This window comes from Hyla sarda, chromosome 5, assembly GCF_029499605.1.
Source record: "Hyla sarda isolate aHylSar1 chromosome 5, aHylSar1.hap1, whole genome shotgun sequence".
Taxonomy (NCBI): domain Eukaryota; kingdom Metazoa; phylum Chordata; class Amphibia; order Anura; family Hylidae; genus Hyla; species Hyla sarda.
In genome coordinates, this window is record NC_079193.1 from 282,307,257 (window position 1) to 282,332,005 (window position 24,749).

Genomic DNA, 24,749 nt, shown 5'->3' on the forward strand with positions numbered 1-24,749 from the left:
AGCCATCGGCTGTCCGGGCTTGCTGGGAGTTGTAGCTTTGAAACCTCCGGAGGTGCGCAGGTTGAAGACCACTGCGGCCTTCAACATCATCCAGCCCCCTCTCACCCCCTTTAGTTCTGAGTACTCACCTCCGCTCGGCGCTGGTCCGGTCCTGCAGGACTGTCCGGTGAGGAGGTGGTCCGGTGGGATACTGGTTCCGGGCTGCTATCTTCACCGGGGAGGCCTCTTCTAAGCGCTTCGGGCCCGGCCTCAGAATAGTCACGTTGCCGTGACAACGACGCATAGGTGCGTTCATTGCCAACGTACTTCTGCGTCATTGTCAAGGCAACGCCTCTATTCCGGGCCGGAAGCGGCGCCCCCGGTGAAGATAGCAGCCCGGACCACCTCCCCACCGGACCACCTCCTCACCGGACAGCCCTGCAGGACCGGACCAGCGCCGAGCGGAGGTGAGTACTCAGAACTAAAGGGGGGTGAGAGGGGGCTGGATGATGTTGAAGGCCGCAGTGGTCTTCAACCTGCGGACCTCCGGAGGTTTCAAAACTACAACTCCCAGCAAGCCCGGACAGCCGATGGCTGCCCGGGCTTGCTGGGAGTTGTAGTTTTGAAACCTCTGGAGGTCCGCAGGTTGAAGACCACTGAGGGCGAATGATGAGAAGAGGATGATGAAGGGGGGGTGTGGGGATGATGAAGGGGGGTGGGGATGATGAAGGGGGGGGTGTGGGATGATAAGGGGATGATGAAGGGGGGATGTGCGGGATGATAAGGGGATGATGAAGGGGGGATGTGTGGGATGATAAGGGGATGATGAAGGGGGGATGTGCGGGATGATAAGGGGATGATGAAGGGGGATGTGCGGGATGATAAGGGGATGATGAAGGGGGGATGTGTGGGATGATGGCAAGGGGATGATGAAGGGGGGATGTGTGGGATGATAAGGGGATGATGAAGGGGGGATGTGTGGGATGATAAGAGGATGATGAAGGGGGGATGTGTGGGATGATGACAAGGGGATGATGATGAGGATGTTAATGACGGGTCTGGATGATGACAGGGGGGGATGAGGTATTTCCCACCCTAGGCTTATACTCGAGTCAATAACTTTTCCTGGGATTTTGGGTTGAAATTAGGGGTCTCGGCTTATACTCGGGTCGGCTTATACTCGAGTATATACGGTACATCTGGGCAGGGCCCTTGCACCATTTATAAAGCAACCACCTAAAATAAGGCTAAAAAAATGTGGAAATGTCCAAAAATAAAATGGTCCAGTAATATAGTTCAGAAGTAAAGTGGTCAAGTAATATAGTTCATGAAATGATATAATGGAGCAGTTCAGGGAGCGATATGCAGATAAAATAGTAGGTTTGATAATATTAGGTAGTACCTGTATGCCGATTTGAGTGGTATCACTTACTGGCGAAGTGCAGCCAGCATCCTCAGGAGTAGCAGTCTCGCGGAGAGGGTTTCTGTTAGTGCTGGCACGGCGTGGTGGCCGGCCTTTGTGATCTATGGTGATCCCAGTAAAGTGGATTGGATGGGTCCGGCAGAGACAGGTTGGCACAGGATAGCGTCCGGCCACAAGTGGAGTATCGTGGATGAAGAGGTGATCACTGACCCTGGCGTCCTCGTGTCCTAAGGAGAGAGGATCGTGCGTGCGGTCCACAGAGGTCCCAGAATAAGGGGTCTGCAGCGCTGCCAAAGCCAAGGTGGGCTTTAAAAGTAGTATAAGGTGGTTGCCATAGGTAATGGGTATGAGACCAAGGCTATACGCGTTTCAAGACAACTGTCTTATTCTTCAGTAGCCATAGATTATAAATATCAACTTAATGGTCCAAACCTGAATCTTGGACCATTAAGTTTATATTCATTATCTATGATTGGCTAGCTACCATGAAGAATTTAGATGCATTTTGTTAGGGCTACACTGAAATTTCAGCAACCAAAAATTATCAGCCGTCAATGGTGCTTTTGGCAAAAGAAAAATGCAAGCCAAAACTTTGAGAAAGTGTAGCTTACAGTAGAAGACTTGGCTTTTTGTGCTCAATAGAATATGAAAGGAGGGAGGGCACATGGAGACAGGCCAGGTGTCACGCAGGCTTAGCCAACAAAGTAGAAGCCAAGCAGGACATGGCTGCAGCTGATTTCATCAGTTGAGTCTCCCCCCTCCTGTCTAAGGATGTGGACACTGAGCACGGGGAGCACAGCAGCCTAGTGCACCACTGGGCTGTCCTGCACTCCCTGCCGGACAGAGCATGCGAAGAGTAGTAGTTAGTAACTAATTGCAACTGCCAGCATACCCTGACCCAGTCTACACCCTGTTCCAAATTATTATGCAAATTATAGTTAAATGTCACAAAGATTAAATATTTTGTTTTTTAGTTTAACTCATGGATGGCATTGTGTATCAGGGCTCTTTTGTTCACTGAAAACAATCTCGGAAAAACCTGTGATAATTAGATTGCCAGGTGAGCCCAATTTAAGGAAAAACTACTAAAGGTGGGTGTTCCATATTATGAAGCAGAGCATCATTTTCAATCAGTATGGGGAAGAAAAAGGATCTCTCTGCTGCCAAAAAGAGTGAAATAGTTCAATGCCTTGGACGAGGTATGAAAACATTAGATATTTCACGAAAACTTAAGCGTGATCATCGCACTATTAAGAGATTTGTGGCTGATTCAGAGCACAGACGGGTTCATGCAGATAGGCAAATTGAGGAAGATTTCTGTCAGATCCATGCAATGGATCAAGAGATCAGCTGCTAAAATACCATTACAAAGCAGCAAACAGATATTTGAAGCTGCTGGTTCCTCTGGAGTCCCACGGACATCAAGGTGTAGAGTCCTGCAACTGTGCATTAACCTTCTATTCGGCCACCACTAACCAATGCTCACAAGCAGAAATGGCTGCATTGGGTAGAAAAATACATGAAAACTAATTTTCAAACAGTCCTGTTCACTGATCCATGCAACCATGGATGGTCCAGATGGATGGAGTAGTGGATGGTTGGTGGACAGCCACTCTGTTTGCGACTTCAGCAAGGCGGTGGTGGAGTCCTGTTTAGGGCCAGAATCATGGGAAGATAATTCCTTTAGGGTCCCCGAAGGTGTAAAGATGACCTCTGCAAAGTATGTGGAGTTTCTGACTGACCACTTTCTTCCTGGTACAGAAGGAAAAACTATGCTTACTGTAATGAGTAAATGTGTCTGAAAAAATAAAGCAGCGCTTCTCATAGAATAGTAGTCTAGATCTGTGGTTCTTAACCTTGTTGGAGGTACTGAACCCCACCAGTTTCATATGTGCTTTCACCGAACCCCTCTTAATTGGAAAATTAAAAAGATTTTTTCAAATTCAACACATAGGAGGTATATATTTAAGTATATATTTATACATAGGTGCACAAAATGAACAAAACCATTAAGAACAAAGAACAAAACCATGAAAATATGATTTTTACTGAAAATCAGTGTGACTTCTGCTGTTGTCTTTCAGAGACCAGTTCAGAAATGCGCGGCTTTACCTTGGCAAGTGCCACTCTCATGTCATTTTCGCAACAATGGCAGTGTTCCCCCACATTAGGCAGGCAGTGTTCCCCCACATTAGGCAGGCAGTGTTCCCCCACATTAGGCAGGCAGTCTTCCCCCACATTGGGCAGGCAGTGTTCCCCAACATTATGTAGGCCAGTGGTCTTCAACCTGCGGACCTCCAGATGTTGCAAGACTACAACTCCCAGCATGCCCGGACAGCCATTGGCTGGGAGTTGTAGTTTTGCAACATCTGGAGGTCCACAGGTTGAAGACCACTGATGTAGGCAGTGTTCCCCCACAGACATACAGCCTCCAGCCATATACAGTGTATGGCTGGAGGCTGTATGCCTGTGTACTGCCCACTTCAGTGCTCCGACCACCGCTCCGGCTATAGCAGTAGGTCTCGGGAACGGTGGTCGGAGCACCGAAGATGACGTGCCGCTGGTCACTTACAAAGCTGGCCAGCGCGAGTCTTCCTCCTTCTCTATCCTCCGGCCTCGGCGCCTTCATTTCCATGGGCGCACGCACGAGATGTCAGAGACGTCCCGGCGGCCCTGCGTTTTTAAACTTAACACGGGGCCACAGGGAGTTGATAGTGATGGGGGAATTGACCCGTCGCAACAGGACGGGCAAACACTGGCTCTGCTCGGGGACCTGGGCCAGCTCGAATTGCTTGGTTTGCCTGTCCTGTTGCGACCTCCCCCGCCGGACCCCCGGGACTGACTCACCAAACCCCAGTGCCAGAGGCAGCAAAACAACCCCAAAACATCATTGAACCCTTCACCATATTTCACTCTAGGTACTGTGTTCTTTTCTTTGTAGGCCTCATTCCGTTTTCGGTAAACAGTAGAATGATTTACTTGACCAAAAAGCTCTATCTTGTTATCATCTGTCCACAAGATGTTTTCCCAGAAGGATTTTGGCTTAGGCTGGGTCCACACTACGTTTTGTCCGATACGGGAGCGCATACGGCAGGGGGGAGCTAAAAGCTCGCGCTCCCGTATGTGACCGTATGCGCTCCCGTATGCCATTCACTTCAATGAGCCGACCGGAGTGAAACGTTCGGTCCGGTCGGCTCATTTTTGCGCCGTATGCGCTTTTACAACCGGACCTAAAACTGTGGTCAACCCATCTCCCCTTTCTGTTGTCCATGCTTAGTGTGGCACACACAGACACACAATGCAAAGACTAAGTGAACTTCTCTTCTTTTTAGAGCGTAAATGTACGGCATGGTGCGTTGAGTACATTTACGTCCATTGTTGTTAAGGGGTTAACCTGTTATAAAAAAAAATGTGTATACAGTTAAAATCTGTGACTGAGCAATGAATCTTGCCCTGTTACTAAACTCTTATAAACTGTAGGCAGCTGTATGCCTACGGCCTGTAAGAATCCTGGAACCGTGCTGGATATCAAGTTCTAGCTTGGACATTTTTGTTAGTTTTTTTTTGCGCAAACTGGGGGGGGGGGGGGTATTTTTTGAAACTTGGGCGAGTTCCCACACTTTTTTTTCAAGGACTTGACCCCTACTTTTAACCCCTTAAGGACACATGATGTACCGGTGCGTCATGTGTCCGCTCCCGATCTATAACGCCGCGTCTAAAGTGAAAGTGAAACCATGCCGGTTAGCTCAGTGGGCTGTTCGGGATAGCCATGGCGAAATCGCGGCATCCCGAACAGCTTACAGGGTCCCTACCTGCCTCCTCGCTGTCCGATCGCCAAATGACTGCTCAGTGCCTGAGATCCAGGCATGAGCAGTCAAGCGGCAGAATCATCGATCACTGGTTTCCTATGAGAAACCAGTGATCAATGTAATAGATCAGTGTGTGCAGTGTTATAGGTCCCTATGGGAGCTATAACACTGCAAAAAAAAAGTGAATAAAGATCATTTAACCCCTTCCCAATTAAAAGTTTGAATCACCCCCCTTTTCCCATAAAAAAAACCAGTGTACATAAAAATAAACATATATGGTATTGCCGCGTGTGGAAATGTCCGAATTATAAAAATATATAGTTAATTAAACCGCACAGTCAATGGCGTACGCGCAAAAAGATTCCAAAGTCCAAAATAGTACATTTTTGGTCACTTTTTATATCATGAAAAAATGAATAAAAATAAGTCAAGATCAATAAGTCCCATCAATGCAAAAATGGTACCGCTAAAAACTTCAGATCACGGCACAAAAAATGAGTCCTCATACCGCCCCATACGCGCAAAAATAAAAAAGTTATAGGGGTCAGAAGATGACAATTTTAAACGTATTAATTTTCCTGCATGTAGTTATGATTTTTTCCAGAAGTACGACAAAATCAAACCTATATAAGTAGGATATCATTTTAATTGTATGGACCTACAGAATAAAGATTAGGTGTCATTTTTACCGAAAAATGTACAATGTAGAAACGGAAGCCCCCAAAAGTTACAAAACGGCATTTATTTTTCAATTTTGCCTCACAATGATTTTTTTTTCCGTTTCGCTGTAAATTTTTGGGTAAAATGACTAATGTCATTGCAAAGTAGAATTGGTGGCACAAAAAGTAAGCCATCATATGGATTTTTAGGTGCAAAATTGAAAGAGTTATGATTTTTTAAAGGTAAGGAGGAAAAAAAGGAAAATGGAAAAACCCCGGGTCCTTAAGGGGTTAATTCTTTAGGAATGTGTATTTTACATTTTAAAATAAAAAAAACTTCCCTGGTATGTAGTTTCCTGATCCAATCCCCACCCCTCACTGGTCCGGAAACTTGCTCAATCACTGATAGGCCTCGTTCACATTGCCATCAGACTCCGTTATTCGGAGTTCCATCAGCAATCCGGCCAGAAGGACGAGGTTAAAATCCTGTAAAATTACCAGGTCACCGATGGACGCAATGCAAGTGAATGGGTTCCGTCTAGATCCGTTAGTAGCTGTTTGTTTCCGACCCCTTAATGGGTCGAATGCAAACAGCTGTGTGAACATAGCTAAACTGACATGAATGCAACAGACCCCTGGTGCACTTCACCAAAGTGTCTGGACAAAAAAATTCCCTTTTTTGGATGCAATTGACATGTTGCTCTCCCACGACATGTTCAGTAATGCACATTTTTAAGTTTCTACTTCTAAAACCAATGTACTGTTTGCAACATGTCATACAAGACTTACAATAAATTACGTGTGTTAACTCACATGAAACATAGTCATTGATTTTATGGGATTGGAAAGTTTTGGGATTGTTACTGTTTGTGTTTGTTGCATATACGGCCAAGTACACACCCTGGATGTCAGCACGGCACATTGCCCTTGTATGGTAACCAAATTTTTTCTTATTTTTGCAAGGAGCCATCACAAATTTTGGGGCCCCTTACACAGCTCAAGGCCCCCCCCCCCTTTAGGTACTAGTAGCAGCCCCCCTTTAGGTAGGTGTTATCAGCAGTCTCCTTTAGGTAATGTAGTGGCATCTCCTTTTAGGTAGTAATAAAAGCAGCTCCCTTAGGTAGTAATAGCCAACAGCACCCCCTTAGGAAGTAATAGCAGTAGCCCCCTTAGGTAGTAATCAGCAGCCCCCTCAGGTAGTATTCAGTAGCCCCCAAAGGTAGTAATAGTCAGCAGCACCCCCTTAGGTAGTAATAACAGTAGCCCCCTTAGGTAGTAATAGCAAGCAGCCCCCTTATGTATTAACCCCTTAAGGACTCAGGGTTTTTCAGTTTTTGCACTTTCGCTTTTTCCTCCTTACATTTTAAAAATCATAACCGTTTCAATTTTCCACCTAAAAATCCATATCATGGCTTATTTTTTGCGTCACCAATTCTACTTTGCAGTGACATTAGTCATTTTACCCAAAATTTCACGGCGAAACGGAAAAAATAAATCATTGTGCTACAAAATCGAAGAAAAAAACGCCATTTTGTAACTTTTGGGGGCTTCCGTTTCTACGCAGTGCATATTTCGGTAAAAATGACACCTTATCATTATTCTGTAGGTCCATACGGTTAAAATGATTCCCTACTTATATAGGTTTGATTTTGTAGTACTTCTGGAAAAAATCATAACTACATGCAGGAAAATGTATACGTTTAAAAATGTCATCTTCTGACCCCTATAACTTTTTTATTTTTCCAGGTGCAGGGCGATGTTAGGGCTCATTTTTCGTGCCGTGTTCTGAAGTTTTTATCGGTATGATTTTTGTTTTGATCGGACTTTTTGATCACTTTTTATTAATTTTTTAATGGTATAAAAAGTGACCAAAAATACGCTTTTTCTGACTTTGGAATTTTTTGCGCGTACGCCATTGACCGTGCGGTTTAATTAATGATATATTTTTATAGTTCGGACATTTACGCACGCGGCAATACCACATATGTTTATTTATTTTATTTTTTTTACACCGTTTTATTTTTTTTATGGGAAAAGGGGGCTGATTCAAACTTTTATTAGGCAAGGGGTTAAATGACCTTTATTAACACTTTTTTTTTACTTTTTTTTTTGCAGTGTTATAGGTCCCATAGGGACCTATAACACTGTGCAAACTGATCTCTTGCACAGATCACTGGCGTGTATTAACACGCCTGTGATCAGTGTTATCGGCGCTTGACTGCTCCTGCCTGGATCTCAGGCACGGAGCAGTCATTCGTCGATCGGACCCCGAGGTGGCAGGTAAGGGCCCTCCCGGTGTCCTGTAAGCTGTTCGGTATGCTGCTATTTCACCGCGGTGGTCCCGAACAGCCCGACTGAGCAGCCGGGTCACTTTCACTTTAGAAGCGGCGGTCAGCTTTGACCGCCGCTTCTAAAGGGTTAATACCGCACATCGCCGCGATCGGCGATGTGTGGTATTAGCCGCGGGTCCCGGCCATTGATGAGTGCCGGGACCCACGCGATATGATGCGGGATCGCGGCACGATCCCGCTTCATATCGCGGGAGTCGGCGCAGGAAGTAAATATACGTCCTGCGTCGTTAAGGGTTTAATAGTACTATCCCCCTCAGGTAGTTATCAGTAGTCCCCTTAAGTAGTAATTAGTAGCTCCAATAGGTAGAAATCAATACCCCCAATATGTAGGAATCAGTAACCCCAAAAGATAGGAATCAGTACTCCCCTTAGGTAGTTATCAGCAGCCCCCTTAGATAGTTATCAGTAGCCCCCTAAGGTAGTTATCAGTAGCCCCCTTAGGTAGTTATTAGTAGCCCCTTAGGTAGGAATCAGTAGCCCCAATAGGTAGGAATCAGTACTCCCCTTAGGTAGTAATCAGCAGCCCCCTTAGGTAGTTATCAATAGCCCCCTTAATTAGTAGCCCCAATAGGTAGAAATCAGTAGCCCCAATAGGTAACAATAGGAAAAAAAACATATTACCTGGCTCCCACATGGTCCATGGCCTTTTCTCTTCTGTCTTCTTCTCCGGTCTGTGCTCCGGCGGAGGACGGATGCCCGGGCCTATTGTCGGCGCCTGCATATTGTGGGTGGCCCACAACAGTGATTGACAGGGCGAGGAGCCAATGGCCCTTCGCTCTGTCAAACAGCGGAGCTCAAGCACTGCAATGAACTGTAGGCACATCTGTAAGACGCGCTTATAGTTTAATGTGTTCTGAACTGGACATGGAAGCAGGAGTTCGCTGTGTAAACAGCAGTCCTCTCCTTCAGGGCTGCAGTTGCTGCAGGGGGGGTGCAGCGGGGGCCGGGCCTTTCTGAAGTGCTGGCTGTACCTCCCTGACAGCGGCCCTGATAGTTTGTTCCATCCCACAAATAAAACATGCTGACATGAAGCAGACTTGTGGTGCCAAAATGATTGTTTTGTTGGGAAAGGGTAGGGATTACATATATTATTGTACTGCAGAAGTATTGAATGTTGAAATGCTGAATCAGAAATCTCTTAAAAGCTTTAATTTTAATATTATGAAGGATTTGATGACATATAGGCCTGTTATCTAATCAAAAGACAATGCTTTCGTGTATATATTATGTGTTGGCTGATGTTCAAGAGGAGGTTTCATGATAGTTTAGCATTCCTTTTGGCACAGAGAGAACCTCTGAATGTTTTCTGGCTTCTTTCCAAGATACAGCTTCTTAATTAACGTTAGATTATCCTGATACACGCTATGCTGAAAAATAAACAATCATTTACATGTTGAACTCTAAAGATGGGGAAATTTATTTCTAAAATGCTAAATGTTTCCATAGGGCAATGCAGAGTACAGCTGACCTCATGAATTCCATGGGGCTGTATAAAATTATGGTACATCTTAGTAGATATATATTCTTGTTATCCTTGTCTGCACAGTAAATTGCTTGTTATAGTCTATTGGTGCTCTAGAGATGCCCTTCCTTAACAGAAGACAGTAACATGCAACCGTAGTTGGCCGTTTTGGAGATCATCTGGTCACCATGTCACACAGCTGCATACAGACTGACACAAACTTACTTCTCTGTTTCTCTTTTTGTTTTTTGTGTTACCTCTCAGGGGTGGCAGTTACTTAATGGTGTGATCTAATGATGCATCCAGACTTATTTTCAGACAATAATTCATGAAAAAAAAGTATGTAAATTATCTCTCCTCTAGCCAAATTAGAATCGGCTCTAAAAGGAAGTGTTGCCTATCTGTAGACATCTGATCCATATTGATATGGGTGCAATAAGATGTTCCACCTTTCAATAGTTTTTCCAGCTTCCAGAGTAAAATTGGGTAATAACCTTGTTATATCAATAAATCCAATAAAAAGTATTAAGATGTATTGCTTAACATATTAAAAGTGCAGATACCCCTTGAAGCTAAGGGCCCTATAATATGAACTGATGTGCACTCTGAGGGGTGAATGTGTGGCTAGTTTCTCAAATCATTATTTAGCCTATTACACAGGGCGATATCAGCCTATTCAGATAATGTAATAGGATTTGAAAGGTTGCCTTAGTTTATAGCAAATACATCTCCACATATAAAGACAATAAAGTTTATAAAAAGTGGACAGCACTACATCCTTCTGTCCTTACTGGTGGGTCTCATATATGTACACAGCTGACAACACCCACTGCCAATACTGGTGCGCTGTCACTTTTACCTGAGAAATACTGTCCCAACTTCAGTAAAAGGCTATAGAAGAATGCAGATACCCCTTGAAGCTAAGGGCCCTATAATATGAACTGATGTGCACTCTGAGTGGTGAATGTGTGGCTTGTTTGTCAACTCATTACTTAGCCTATTACACAGGGCGATATCAGCCTATTCAGATAATGTAATAAGATTTGAAAGGTTGCCTCAGTTTATAGCAAATACATCTCCATATATAAAGACAATAAAGTTTATAAAAAGTGGACAGCACTACATCCTTCTGTCCTTACTGGTGGGTCTCATATATGTACACAGCTGACAACACCCACTGCCAATACTGGTGCGCTGTCACTTTTACCTGACAAATACTGTCCCAACTTCAGTAAAAGGCTATAGAAGTATGCAGTAATGACATTTGCCACTGATGTAATTTTAAGACAAATGGTTACTATATGGCAACTTTAGTGTCCCAAATGAAATTTTAATTGTAAGACCTTACCAAACACTTGGTACAAACAGAAGATAATCTTCCACACCCTCATGGCTTATATTCCTTATTATATGCCTCACTATGGCCCTACTCACCTCCTTTGTCATTGTCCCCTCTCACAAAGGCAAGTTTGAAATGCTGACACTTTTTTTTCGCAAACAAATAGCTCATTACATAATATTAAAAAAATATATATTTCAAAAGATGCACTAAAAATAGCCATTCCTTTAATATTATTACATTAATGGAAACAAAAGGGCTTATGATTTATATCTGTTACTTCAAGAGGATCATATATATATATCAATTTCAGACTATTAGGCATAAATTCTCCCTCCCTCAATGTTTTCTATAAACATTTTCAGATTGCACATTTTCTGTCTCTACATTCCACGCTTACTATCTGTCTCCACAAGGACATTTTTGAAAAGGATTGAGGCCTATATCCAACTCATCGAGGGCCACGACTTCCCTCACTTCAGTCTTTGGGCTGGTCATTGGGGTTGGATATCTATAAGGAAGAATGGACATTTTCTTGTAATTGGATCACTTCTATGCTCATCACATATTGAGGCAGCACTAAAAACCAGATTGCACTGGTACTTTACACGAGATAAAATGCATAAGGTTATCTTGTGCCTGTATGGAGAGCCTCTCTCAATGTCTTCACCTCAAACGCCTAGTTACTTGCTTGCTTGGGGAATGTAGCTAGGAATCACTTTTTCAAGTGATGATATCAAACAAACACTAGCCTGCTCACACGGCTTCTCCACATGTGTACAAATCCTACAAATCCTATAACTCCTTCAAGCTTCTAACTAGGTGGTACCGCACGCCCAACTGGCTTTTCCGCCTTAATCTTATGAGCAACAACCTCTGTTGGTGCTGTAACACTGAAGCGATCTGGTACATTGTCCCATATGTGTCTCTCTTGTTCTAAAATCTGATCCTTCTTGTATGACATTTTATTGTCCATTGATAATGTTACCAAACAGAAAATCCCTCTTTCTGCTCCTCTCATCTTACTTTGGGCACCAAACCCCCTTTTCCGTCCTAAGAAAGCAGACCTAGCAATGACCATGTTGACTGCTGCCAAATTGTTAATACCCGCTCATTGGCGCTCCACAACCTCCCCCACGCTTTCTAACTGGACAGACCAGGTACATCATATCTTTAGTATGGAGGAATTGGCAAGGTGGGAGCTGAGGAGACATGATATCTTTCAAACAACATGGGCTCATTGGAAATCATATCGCTTAGCTAATTCTATATCAGCCCTGCCCGCTCCTCTCCCTGGGTCTACCTAAATTCCTCCTCTTTCTTACCTTCTTGCCAGCCGAGAACAAGACTCATACCTAATCAATCTTGGGTACTGATTTGGTGCTTCTATTCCTCTGAAGCTCAGTTTCTAGTCTTATTTATGTATCTCATATTTCATGCTTTTGCCCTCATATTTTCCTTAATGTATTTGCTCTCCACTATCTCTGCATCTGGCTGTATTATGCCTTCTTTTGCCTCTTGTGCCTGGTTTGTAAATAGTTGGGTCCATCCCTTCTACACCTCTGGTTTGGGATGTATCCTATTGTTTCTTACATTACCTCCCACTCCACCCTTACACTCCTACTCCCCCCTCGCTTCCTTCTAATCCCCTTGCCCTCTCCACTCCCATCCTTGCCCCTTCCCTCCCCTCTAGTTCTCTCTTCCCCCTCTCATCACTAGTTTTTGTGTGTAGGTTTGTCTCTATTTTGGCGCAGCGCTGCACCTCAGGCTATTTTTTGCGTCTTTTCGATTTACAAAGGCGCAAAACAATTGAAAAGTCTCTAAACTACACTAACCCAGACTTAGCCCTGCGGCCATTTAATAAATATGGAGTCACGCAAAAAAAAGTGACTTCGCCAGTTGCAGTGATGTCCTATACCTTGTTCATGTGACACTGCAGCCAGTCATAGGCCTTTTTGGTTACATGGTTACAATATATACCATGTTATCACAACATTTCCAGTGGGGGATACTGGAGCAGCTGCAAATTTAGGGGTGAGTAAAGAGGGTTTTTTTTTTTACACTTTTTACTCCATTCCAGGCTGAATCTTTTTCTAACTACTGGAAACCCTTTCAAACAAGTAAGACATTTTGACTTTCAGAAGCAGGAAGGCAATACCTGTCTTATTGTTCCTTTTTTTCCAAGCAAAAATTTTGCAAAACATATACAGTATAGATAGAGATGTATAGATATAAATCCCATTCCGCTGTAACAAGATATCAGCTTTCCCCTCTTAGTGAGGGATAATGACAGTGTTTAGGTCTTCAGTTCAGAAGCTGGAACACCTTGCACATGGCTAATCTACATATTGTGTCACAGAACATGAGGAAACCCCAGCACATGCTTGAATGGTAATGCAACATTCTGACAGCACATAATGGCCTCCAGGATTGCCTCACACTTTCTCTTCAGTCTGAAATAATGTACGCCTTCCCATCAGAGGAAACATTGGGTTATTCTTAGCCTGGATTGATTCCACCTAATGTTTCTGAGCAGAAACATTGACTTGTTGAATGTTTACATCATTATAATTTTTGTCTGGCCCATGTATTATTTTTTTTTAAACATTATTTTTATTAGCCAACCACCCTTTTACTTAATGTCAGAATCCCTATGATGCTGTCAGTTTGGGTCATTAAATTTGCAGTTAGGTCAGGACTTGCGGCCATGATACGGGTGCAGAAATGTATCTGTATTATACTTGTGTAAACCCAGCCTAAACAAATCCATTCCTCCTGTGTATATGGACATTATACACTCATAATAATTGTGCTATTATATGCTTCTAATAAAATGACATTTGAAACTTTAGTGATGCCTGCCCTTTATGGTGTGCTGTCCATACGATAAGGCATTACAAAGCATATCAAACAGAAAATCAAGTACAATAAACATGAATCAGGTGAGTGACAGACTGGTACAGAGGTAGAGAGGACCCGACCTTGCTCATAGGGGTATACATTTTTACATTTTTTTTTTCTTAAATGCCTTATTAGAGAATGCACATGTAAAAAACTAAGTTGTATTATCAATATGGTTAATGTGTGTCATTACTTGCAGGGCTCCAGGCCTCTTCAGTCTTATTGATAGTCTGTGGCCTCCCCCGATACCCATAAAAATCCATGGACAGAGTCAAGAACAAGCACAGGTAAGGGGGAAATAAAATTTGCTAATATTCTGATCTACATACAGGGAAATATTAGATGAATATAAAAAAAAATAAGGCTGGGTTCACATGCATATAAACCGAGCAAGGAACACAAATAAATAGAATAAAAGTCAATCTTTGTTACACGTTTAAAAACACAAACAAGAATAAATATAAAATGGGCCAGCAGCAGGTAGAAAAAACAGGTCATAGTGCAAGGCATATATCATAGTATGTATTGGGTGCAAATGGACAGGAAAAAGTTCAATGTCCAGCAAACTGAAGGGCTAAGTCAAGCCTATTACATAAACAGGACATCACACTAGAACAAAAAAGATCCTACACACCATATAATAATATGCAGCAGTGAATTTTTAGACATCAGATATCAGATTGTCAACTCTGAGGGGTAAATGGGATAGGGATGGCGAATAGGTGTGCTCAGAGTATTGTAGAGCCTCATCCAACCACCATCAGCTACAAGCTCAACAAATACAGATCCCATGCACCATTATGAGTAAACAATATGCTGTACTTACATGCCCGGAACTATGACCACCCATACGACGTTTCGCTTTACGTTTCTTTAGGGAGTGAGTTTGATAAGTCAAAAAGGCCAATTTATACACAGTCCAAACCAATAAAAACATAGAATTCAAGATTATTACCTCCTCTAACAGCTGCAACGTCCCGCATGTAGTTTCCGGTGGCCAGCGCCATATTGATGCGCATGCGCGAATTATGCGCAGCGGGATAACGTATCGCCATACTAAAGATCGCTCATGCGCAATGCAAGAATAAGCAATTGTACTAGTGGATAGCTGTAAGTGCCATATGCGGGTAGCGCATGCGCTTCACGACTGTTTACAGCCGAAAAATACGTGCATTGCTCTACATCCAAAGGGCACACACCATTCTACTAAGTGCCTGCGCGTGCGTGTCCGTTTCACATTAACCGTATCAGATAGCATAATATACAAGGTAAGTATGAACAGTATGCAAGACCATAACGCACAAACAAAAAAGTAATACATAAAAAGAGAAGGAAAAATGAAGAGTGAGATGAATTAAAGTGTGTCTGTGACAATTGATAAGTGAAATGTGACATGCAAAAATTAAAACACTGAATAAGTGATGTAAATGAAACAAAAAGGACATACTCACAAAAAGACAAAAAATCAATATATCAAAAAATGAACACTGTGATTAATATGACAGTGATATATATCACTGACATGAACTGAGCATGTGAAACAAGGCGTGTAGATATGCCTAGACAGTGCACCAGGCATTGTATATATTCGTGATCGACAATTGAGTTATGTGTAAAATTGCATGGCAATATGACACCAACAAGCATAGGTTTGAAAAAGTGACAATAGTGACTAATGTGTGTACAGTGGGGGTCAAAAGTTTGGGCACCCCAGGTAAAAATTTGTATTAATGTGCATAAAGAAGCCAAGGAAAGATGGAAAAATCTCCAAAAGGCATCAAATTACAGATTAGACATTCTTATAATATGTCAACAAAAGTTAGATTTTATTTCCATCATTTACACTTTCAAAATAACAGAAAACAAAAAAATGGCATCTGCAAAAGTTTGGGCACCCTGCAGAGTTAATATCTTGTACTGCCCCCTGTGGCAAGTATCAAAGCTTGTAAACGCTTTTTGTAGCCAGCCAAGAGTCTTTCAATCTTGTTTAACCCGATAACGACCATGGACGGGTATAGACGTCTAGGTCGGCGTCCGTTCCGGCACCTGGACGTCTGTACTCGTCCATTCTTCTCGTGGGTGCTGCCCAGTGCACCCACGAGATCGCAGCAGGGACTCTGCTGTAACACACAGCCGGGATCCTGCCGCACTGCCTTCGGTCCCGACAGTTTAACCCTTACAGCCGTGGTCGGAAGTGATCGCTGGCTGTAAGTGTTATGACAGAGGGAGGGAGCTCCCTCTGTCACCCCTGCAGCACCCAGCAGCGCAATCGCGGGGTGCAGTGTGTGATCCCCAGTGGGCAGGGACCTGCCGCACTGCCGGGACCGAAGAAAACTTCGGTCCCGGCAGTTTAACCTTTACATCCGCGGAAGCGACCGCGAGCTTTCAGGAGTTTTGACAGAGGGAGGGGGCTCCCTCTGTCTCTCTCCTGTAGCACCCCGCAACAATCGCGGGGTGCTGCTGGTTACCTGGTCAGCCGGAGGTCTTTACAAGGACCCCCAGGTCTGCCCTGGTTATTGCCTGTCAGGACGTGCCAGAGGCAGCATATATCTGCAATGCTTTGGAATACTAAGCATTCCAAAGCATTAAAAAAAGTGAAATATAAAATAAATAAAAGTGTAAAAACAATAAGTAAAAAAAATAAAAAAATAAAAATACATTTATTAAATAAATATAATGATAAATAAAAATGTATAATGTGTAGGATCACACGGTGCACATCTGCAGCATATTACGTGCTGCGGATGCCCGCCAACAGTCACAATAATGAGCTCCCTGCTGCGGCTTTGTAGCTTTGTGTGTCCACTCATAGCGGCGGATTTCCCGCCGGCAGTCATATGCGGACACACTGAGCTACCCAGCCACAGCAGTGATCTCACCCTTGTGACTGCTGGCTGGCATCCGCAGCGTGAAATATGCTGTGGATGCGCTCTATGTGACCCTACACTGCATCCCGTTCATACTGCGTTTCCGCAGTGTTAGAGGTATCCTTCAGCATCACTTCAAAAAGAGTGATGCTGGCGTATACTGTAGCAGCTCCATTTAGTTTTGAATGAAAAAGAATGTATAACAACAAGTGTATACAAGAACCAGTCCTCTAGAGCCAGTAGAAATAAGAAATGAGAAAATAGGAAAGAAAAATAGAAAAGAGATGAAAATGGATGAAATTAAAAATTAAAAAATTCTAAAAATGATAAAAATAATACTGTAGTGAATTAAAAGATGGAAATTAGATATATATTCCTTAATAGTCCCGAATCAAAGTTGGAAACATAAAAAAGATATAACACATTTATTCATAATGTAATATACATCAGTGCAGGGCCCTTGCACGAGATGTATTACAACTGTTAAAAAACATATACTAATAAAAAATATATAAAATGATGATATGCAAAATTATCTATCACAATCAGCCACCTTTAAATGAATGTCAATTTGTGCGCGATCCCAATAGTAGTCCAAGATGAGGGTACTGCAGCGTTGCAGAGGGCTGTATCGTGGGTATCCGATAATGATAAAGGTGCTGATAGAAGTAGATAAAGATGGCAAACAGGGCTATACGCGTTTCAAGACAAAGGTCTTGAAACGCGTGTGACGGGGCCCGGAGCAGGTGCTCCATAGCGCCAATGATGATCCAGACCTGAGTGGGGGTATTTCCAAACACGGGCTGAGCAGCTTAATAAAATATAGGGTGCATTTCTTGCAATATCAGAAGTGATGTACAAAAAATATGCCCCACAATTTATACATTTGTGAAAAAATGCAAATTTGGAATTTTTAACACTGACTTTGTAATTCCTGCCCAAAAACTATGGTGTTAAAATACTTACTGTACCCCCTAGCAAATACCTTGAGGGGTCTAGTTTTTAAAATGGGGTCATTTGGGGGGTGTTCCTATTTTCCAAATTTCAAGTTAAATTGTTAGGCTTCTAACTAATTTAAAATGTTAATAAAAATGCTGTCAAAATAAAGTAGACATCTGAAAGTATAAGATCCATAAACTATTTGGTCAGTAAGTATAAATATATGCAATCTATTAGTGTTAAAATTGCAAAAAATCTTAATTTTTTGAAAAAAATTCATGATTTTTTGCATTGTAAAAAGAAAAACTACAAAGGATATCAGCTTACTTTAACTATGTACATGAAGTACAACTTGTGACAAAAAAACAATGTCAGAATTATCGTGATTGGCAAAACGTTACCAGAGTTATTCTCTAATAAAGACAGACATCCCCGATTTGAAACAACAGGCCTGGTCTTTCAGGGGCATACAGGTTTATTTGTATTGGTCCTTAAGGGGTTAAGGTAGCCTACGGAACTGCACGGCTCCCTACCACTGCGGGTGCGCACACTGAGACAAGGTCAGGACGCCGGATATGAACCACCGGACGTACTATGAACAGTGTCTTTATTGAATCTAGCAGTATCTTTAATCACTGTGGGACCGCAACTGTATCGGCGGTCTCACACCATATGTTGCCTCATGTTTCATGATACCGACTATTGGAACTGGTGGTTACATGTACAAGTGCATAGAAATGTATATAGCCCCTGATGAGGTCATGTATATTTGACTGAAACACATAGGGCAGGGGATTGTACAGTCAATACTTTATGATTTGACCTGAGCCGCAACATAAGCAGGGTCATGAGATGGTGAATGCTAGACATTATTGATTTAATGATTTCTTAACTGCATGTATATATTACTTCATATTGGCGATAGGATCAGCATCCTTGGCCAATTACCAATATTTCTGCACAAATAATTTGTGTCTTCGCTGCATAAACATTAAAAGTTCAGTTTTAGTCACTCCCCTTTCTATTTAATATTTGCCTAATTGGGAGGTATTTTTCATCTGTGTTGGTAGACACTGCTAATCTCTACTAGTCATTTACAAGTACTAACCCCCTCCCCCCCCCCCCCCCCAGGGATGAGCAAGGAATAAGAGTAACCATAGAAATAATGTCAGCCGCCAAATAGTAGGATAACGAAAAAGCCACCACCACCCAGTGCCTGATACATTCAGAACTCATCCACAACAAGAAAGACAGTTCCAAACACCCCACAATCACACACTACAACCCCCCCCCCCTCCCCCTACAAATACAACAGTATGTTGAGATGACCGAACAGGAGTATACAGGAGACCTTATCAAATTTCCTGGGGCATTTCCTACTAGTTTACAGGGACTGGTACAAGGGGACATATTTATTCACCATGGCTTTCCAGCAAGACAAAGGAAGGGCCAATTGGAAAAACTCCAATCCGCTTCAGCCTAACCGGGGTGTAGTACAAACGAAGGATGAAACCAAATTGGAACAGCAAGTCCCTTGCACTAACAACCGTAGATTATTAAGTCCCAACCACCTCTTTCCACTGGTCCTCAGACGATGTAGGGATATCAATAACCCACTTATCACCTTCCAGGTCAAAGGGGTTAGGACCCACCGATCTAAGAAGAGCATATGCCTGAGTGAGTGGTTTGGTGAGGTTAGTGGTGCCCAGAAGCAACTCTACATCAAAGAAAACTGGGGTCACCTCCAAGGAGCCAAATTGTGCCAGTGCCGCATCTGCAGATACTGAAAAAAAGGCACTGCTAGGGACAAGTGGTCCTGCATATCAGAAAAGGAGGGGAACAAATTAGCTTCCCCAAACAAGTGAATGGCAAACCTTACTCCATGGGAGCTCCAAAACCCAGCAGCCTCCAACCCCTGAAGGTGAGGGAAATGGGCATTCGCCCACACTGGTGCTCTAGGAGAAACAACTGGCTGGGGGAAGACCAGGAGAGGAGCTTAGATTCAGTCAGGGAGAGGAGAGACCTGCACCCCCAGATAATGAAACTCATCGACAACTTGCAATGACCCAGGAAGAATAGACGGGAGCACTGCCCCCTTAGTGAGCAGCATAAGGGAGGATTTGGCCCCATTGTTCCGCAGGCCGGAAAAAGGGCCAAAGCAGTCAAGGAGGTCAAACAGGAGAGGGGACAATGGGCAACCCTGCCCAGCAGGAAAGGGGCCGACACATGTAGGTTCGTGCAAATTCTAGCCCTAGGATTATCGTAGAGAAGACAAACCCAGGAGCGAAACACAGGCCCAAAACGGAGAACCTGCAACAGGGACTAAAGGTATTGCCATTCCACAGAGTCAAATGCCTTGTAGATGTCCAGACTGGCAACAAAACCAGGAGGGACATCTCCCTCCGCCACAGCAATGTTGAGCTGAAGCCAACGGACATTAATGTCAGTCGCTCTGCCTGCTATGAACCCAGACTGATCAGGATGAACGAGAGAAGAAACAACCCCATTAAGTCTGTTAGCTAAAATCTTGACCATAATTTTAATATTCACATTAAGTAGGGAAATAGGCCGATAAGAATTTGGTCTGGTGGTGTCTTTTCCAGGTTTAAGGAGAACCACAATCATTGCCTCCCTCGTGGTCAGGAAGGTTCCTGTTTCAGTAGCCACGTGATACAATTTAAGCAGAAGTGGAACTAACTTCTCCTTGTTCATCCTATACCAGTCCCCCACCATACCATCCAATCCCGGCGTCTTGCCAGGAGGTAGATCTTTAATAGCCTGGGTGACTTCTTCAGCAGAGATATGAGCATCAAGAGCAGAGCTTTGAGACAAAGTGAGAGGAAGACCCTGCAAGAAGGAAATAAGACCCTCAGGGACAGAAGGAGAGTGGGAAGCATAAAGGTCACTATAAAAGTCCCGAAAAACCCAATTAATAGCTGAAGGATCTGACACAAGAGACCCATCCACCCCCCTAATACAGGTAATCTAGGCCACCGCCTGACTTTCCCTTGCCAAATAAGCTTCCTGTTCTTATCTCCAAATTCAAAGAGGGCAGCCTCCCTGTCCACCAGCTTTTTCTAAACCCTATCCTGTTGCAGCACCGGTAATGCCCTCTGCGCCTTTGCCCAAGCACGCTCCCCATCAGGTGAGGGCAGGGGCGGATCCAGAGTCGAGTCTCGGGAGGGGCACTATTAGAGTGTTTTGTGTTGGCGGACAGAAAATAAGATGTTGCTTACGGAACTTACAATATTATAAAATGTTATAAAACAGCATGTAAGATACTGTATATAAATCAGACCTACAAGGGGTCAGATTACCTCCCAGCATTAATGACAATATGAGAGAACCTCTAAATGAATATAATGGTGTGAGGGGAGGGCTATTTAAGACATAACTTTTATTGTATGCTTTACTAAAAAACACCCAATGTGCAAAGTGACTTATTGCCAAAATAAGGATAAAATCATGCGACACAGGATCCGCTAGGACCACCACCCATCTGGTGGATTTATCATGAATCTCTTATGTAGATACAAATCTTTTATCATAAATCTCTTATAAAGATACAATTCTCAACGCGTTTCTACTCCAATTCAGAGTGTCCTCAGGAGAATATCATAATCATAGAGATAGTATGAGTATCACATTCAAACAAGCATGGTTATCCTGAGTGACCCACGATACAGGGTGTCACTCAGTGGGTGTGATCTATCCCAGCTGGAGCAGGAGTATGCCGGCACAACCTGAAAAGAAAACCAACAATACAGTCAGCCCAATATGCGGACTTGCACTAAATGTAGTTTCTGTAGGGCTAAAAGACTCACAGTCCTTGCCGTAGTTCCGGACACCTAAAAATAAAATAATACGTTCCTATCAGTAAACATAGGCTCCGCTGTACCTGCAATGCAAATCTAGCAGTATCGCCGCTAGTACGTTGTACTCACTGTCAGCTGGTCTATATGCCGATCACAGGATCCATCAGGTGCGCAACCCGCAGTGGCGGGGAGCTGGAATTATTCTAACCGGCTGCGATGCGCTCACCTTCCGGGTCCCACGGCGTCTGGCATCCTATCCTGGCGCCCTCGTGTGATGTCGGCCATGCCCGCCCCGCTCTGACGCCCACAGGAGGCAGATCAAAATGCCGAATACACCACTGAAGTCCAGGGCCGGGTTACAAGATAGGTGGGAGTGACTTATGGCTAATTATAGAGTATATTAACTCCTACCTGACTGGCATGTATTGCTCATAAGGCTAACGGGAGTAGAGAAATAATGGCATTAAAACAGATACTCATTATGCAAATAATGCCAAAAAAGGGGTATAGTTCCAGTCATGAGCATGCCGCAGTGTAAAGGTGCCATTTATATAATGATACAGGCACAGGGTCCTGAAAGCTAAGGGGACACATGCCGCACGACCCTGACTGAACATACCCCATATGAAAGGCCAAAGTATACATTAATTAGGTGACTTAGTTGGTCTTGAAATGAAACAAAATATGTTAAAATACTCCTATAAGCCTATTTAATAATATATATTTAATATAAGAACAGCCCATATCCAAAACTCCTATTTTTAATTTTATTTTGAACCATTTCATATTCTTATATATATGTGAAAGCAGCAAACGGACGAAGGAGGCAAAGCCACTTAGAGAGCGAACATACAATGACTACTAATAACGTGCCTAATGGTCCCATTCAAACATAAGGATGGTAACCCTGGGGGTCTAACAAGAAGGAGGGAAGATGGGGCATGTCAGGGGCCTAGGGATCCTAGACTCACCCTGCGCTCACTCAAGCCCTATGCCCTAGGCGGCGTTATCGCCCTAATAAGGGCGGCCCCGCTCACGTTCCTCCTACTTGGCCTAGCTCATACTAAGTAAAACAGGTGACACTAGCTTTTAGACCCACTAGGGTCTCCACTAACTACCTATTAGTCACCAATAAGGGGGACCAACCCTTACTGAAGGGGACCTCACAGAAAAGGGGCAAAGCTTAATTGGTAATTGAGACCTCTAGGGCTCAATGTGCCCATCTCAAAAATCCACCTACTCTCTCTTTGAAGGAGGAGTCTATCAAAGTTTCCCCCTCTTGGGGACGGACGAATGAACTCCAAACCCAAAAACTTAAGTTGTTTACAACAGCCGCCATGGACAGAGTTCATGTGGCGTGCCAGGGATGTGTCCCTCTTATGTTTCACGTCCCCAAGATGTTCCAATAACCGTTTTTTAAAAGGGTGAAAAGTTTTCCCAATATATCTCATATGACATGGACAAATAGCTAAATAGATGATACCACTGGTGTTACAATTGATGAAATCACAAATTTTATGCATCTTTCCTGTTCTTTCATTAAGAATCTCCCTAACTCTCAAGATGTTAGGACATGCCTTACACCGTCCACAAGCATAAGTGCCCGTCACATTCGCCCTGTCCAACCAGGAATTTCCTCCAATACTAGGGGGTGATAGGTAGCTGTGTGTAACCAGATCAACTATATTCCGCCCCCTCCGATATGTGATCTGTGTTACATGTGGTATGGAGTCACTCAAATCGGGGTACATATGTAGGATCCTCCAATGTTTCTCAAGAATACCCCGTATTAACGGGGCTGCATGGTCAAATGTGGCAATAACTCTCAAGGACTGTACCCCTCCATCCGCCTGCTTAGGTGTCAGTAAATTTTCCCTTGGAGTCCGTAAAGCATGTTGATAGGCTGATCTTAAAATGTGATCTGGGTACCCCCTGTTCCTAAATCTATTTCTCAGGTCTTGCGCTTCCTGTAGGAAGTCCTGTTTATCAGAACAGTTCCTCCTGAGGCGGAGATACTGCCCCCGCGAGATACCCATTTTCAGAGGTCCCGGGTGGCAGCTCTTCCACCTCAGGAGACTGTTCGTAGACGTACTTTTCCTATGAATGGTGGTACGTAAGTTACCTCCAGTGGTCTTCTGAATGGAGATATCCAAGAAAGGAATGTGTGTATCATGGTACTCATGTGTAAATGATAGTCCTAGACTATTCTGATTGAGCAATCTCAGGAACTCCTCGAATTCATTGGCAGTGCCCTACCACATGATAAAAATATCATCAATGAATCGCGCCCAAATTAGGGCGCATTCACTGAAACATTCCCTCTCCTCGACAAATACCTGGGTAGCCTCCCACCAGCCCAGAGTGAGATTCGCATAACTGGGGGCACTAGGGCTCCCCATAGCGGTCCCTCTGAGCTGGTGGAAGTATTTTCTGTTGAAGAGGAAATAGTTATGTGTCAATATGAAGCGCAATAGTTCCAAAACAAACTCATTATGAGGTCTCATCTGTATACCCCTCTGTGATAGAAAGTATGAGACCGCTGTCAAACCAATGTCATGTGGAATAGATGAATACAGTGCTTACACATCTATACTTGACAATAGTAGATTGGTCTCAACCTGCACCCCCTCAATCTTGTTGAGGAGATCCATAGTATCACGTGTGTATGAGGGAAGAGTTAACAAGAACTCTCTCAGTATCTGGTCCACAAATATACCAAGGTTCTGTCCCAAACCCCCTATGCCCGCCACTATAGGTCTCCCCTTAAGGGGATTGGTCCCCTTGTGGACCTTAGGGAGGGCATAGAAGGTGGGGACAGTGACAGTTTTTGGTAACAAAAAATTAAATTCTGCATCATTAATGAGTTTTTTCTCTGGGGCATTATATGTGTGGGGCACAGCACAGGGGGCATTATATGTGTGGGGCACAGCACAGGGGGCATTATATGTGAGGGGCACATGATGCGGCATTATATGTGAGGGGTGCATGATGGGGGCATTATATATGAGGGGCGCATGATGGGGGCATTATATGTGAGGGGCGCATGATGGGGGCATTATATGTGAGGGGCGCATGATGGGGCATTAAATGTGTGGGACACATGACAGGAGCACTATGTGAGGGGCACAGCACAGGGGGCATTATATGTGAGGGGCGCATGATGGGGGCATTATATGTGAGGGGCACATGATTGGGGCATTATATG

General features: G+C 43.6%; 1 protein-coding gene across 9 annotated transcripts in view; it reads left to right on the forward strand.

Annotated features, from left to right (window-relative positions):
• Positions 1–24,749, forward strand: part of SPIDR (scaffold protein involved in DNA repair) — a 1,058,688-nt gene that overhangs the window by 761,906 nt on the left and 272,033 nt on the right. For all 9 annotated transcript variants that reach the window (XM_056521841.1, XM_056521842.1, XM_056521843.1 and 6 more), the window contains one exon: positions 14,123–14,210. In XM_056521841.1, coding sequence (XP_056377816.1) covers positions 14,123–14,210 — 88 coding nt within the window. The remainder of the gene's footprint in view (positions 1–14,122; positions 14,211–24,749) is intronic.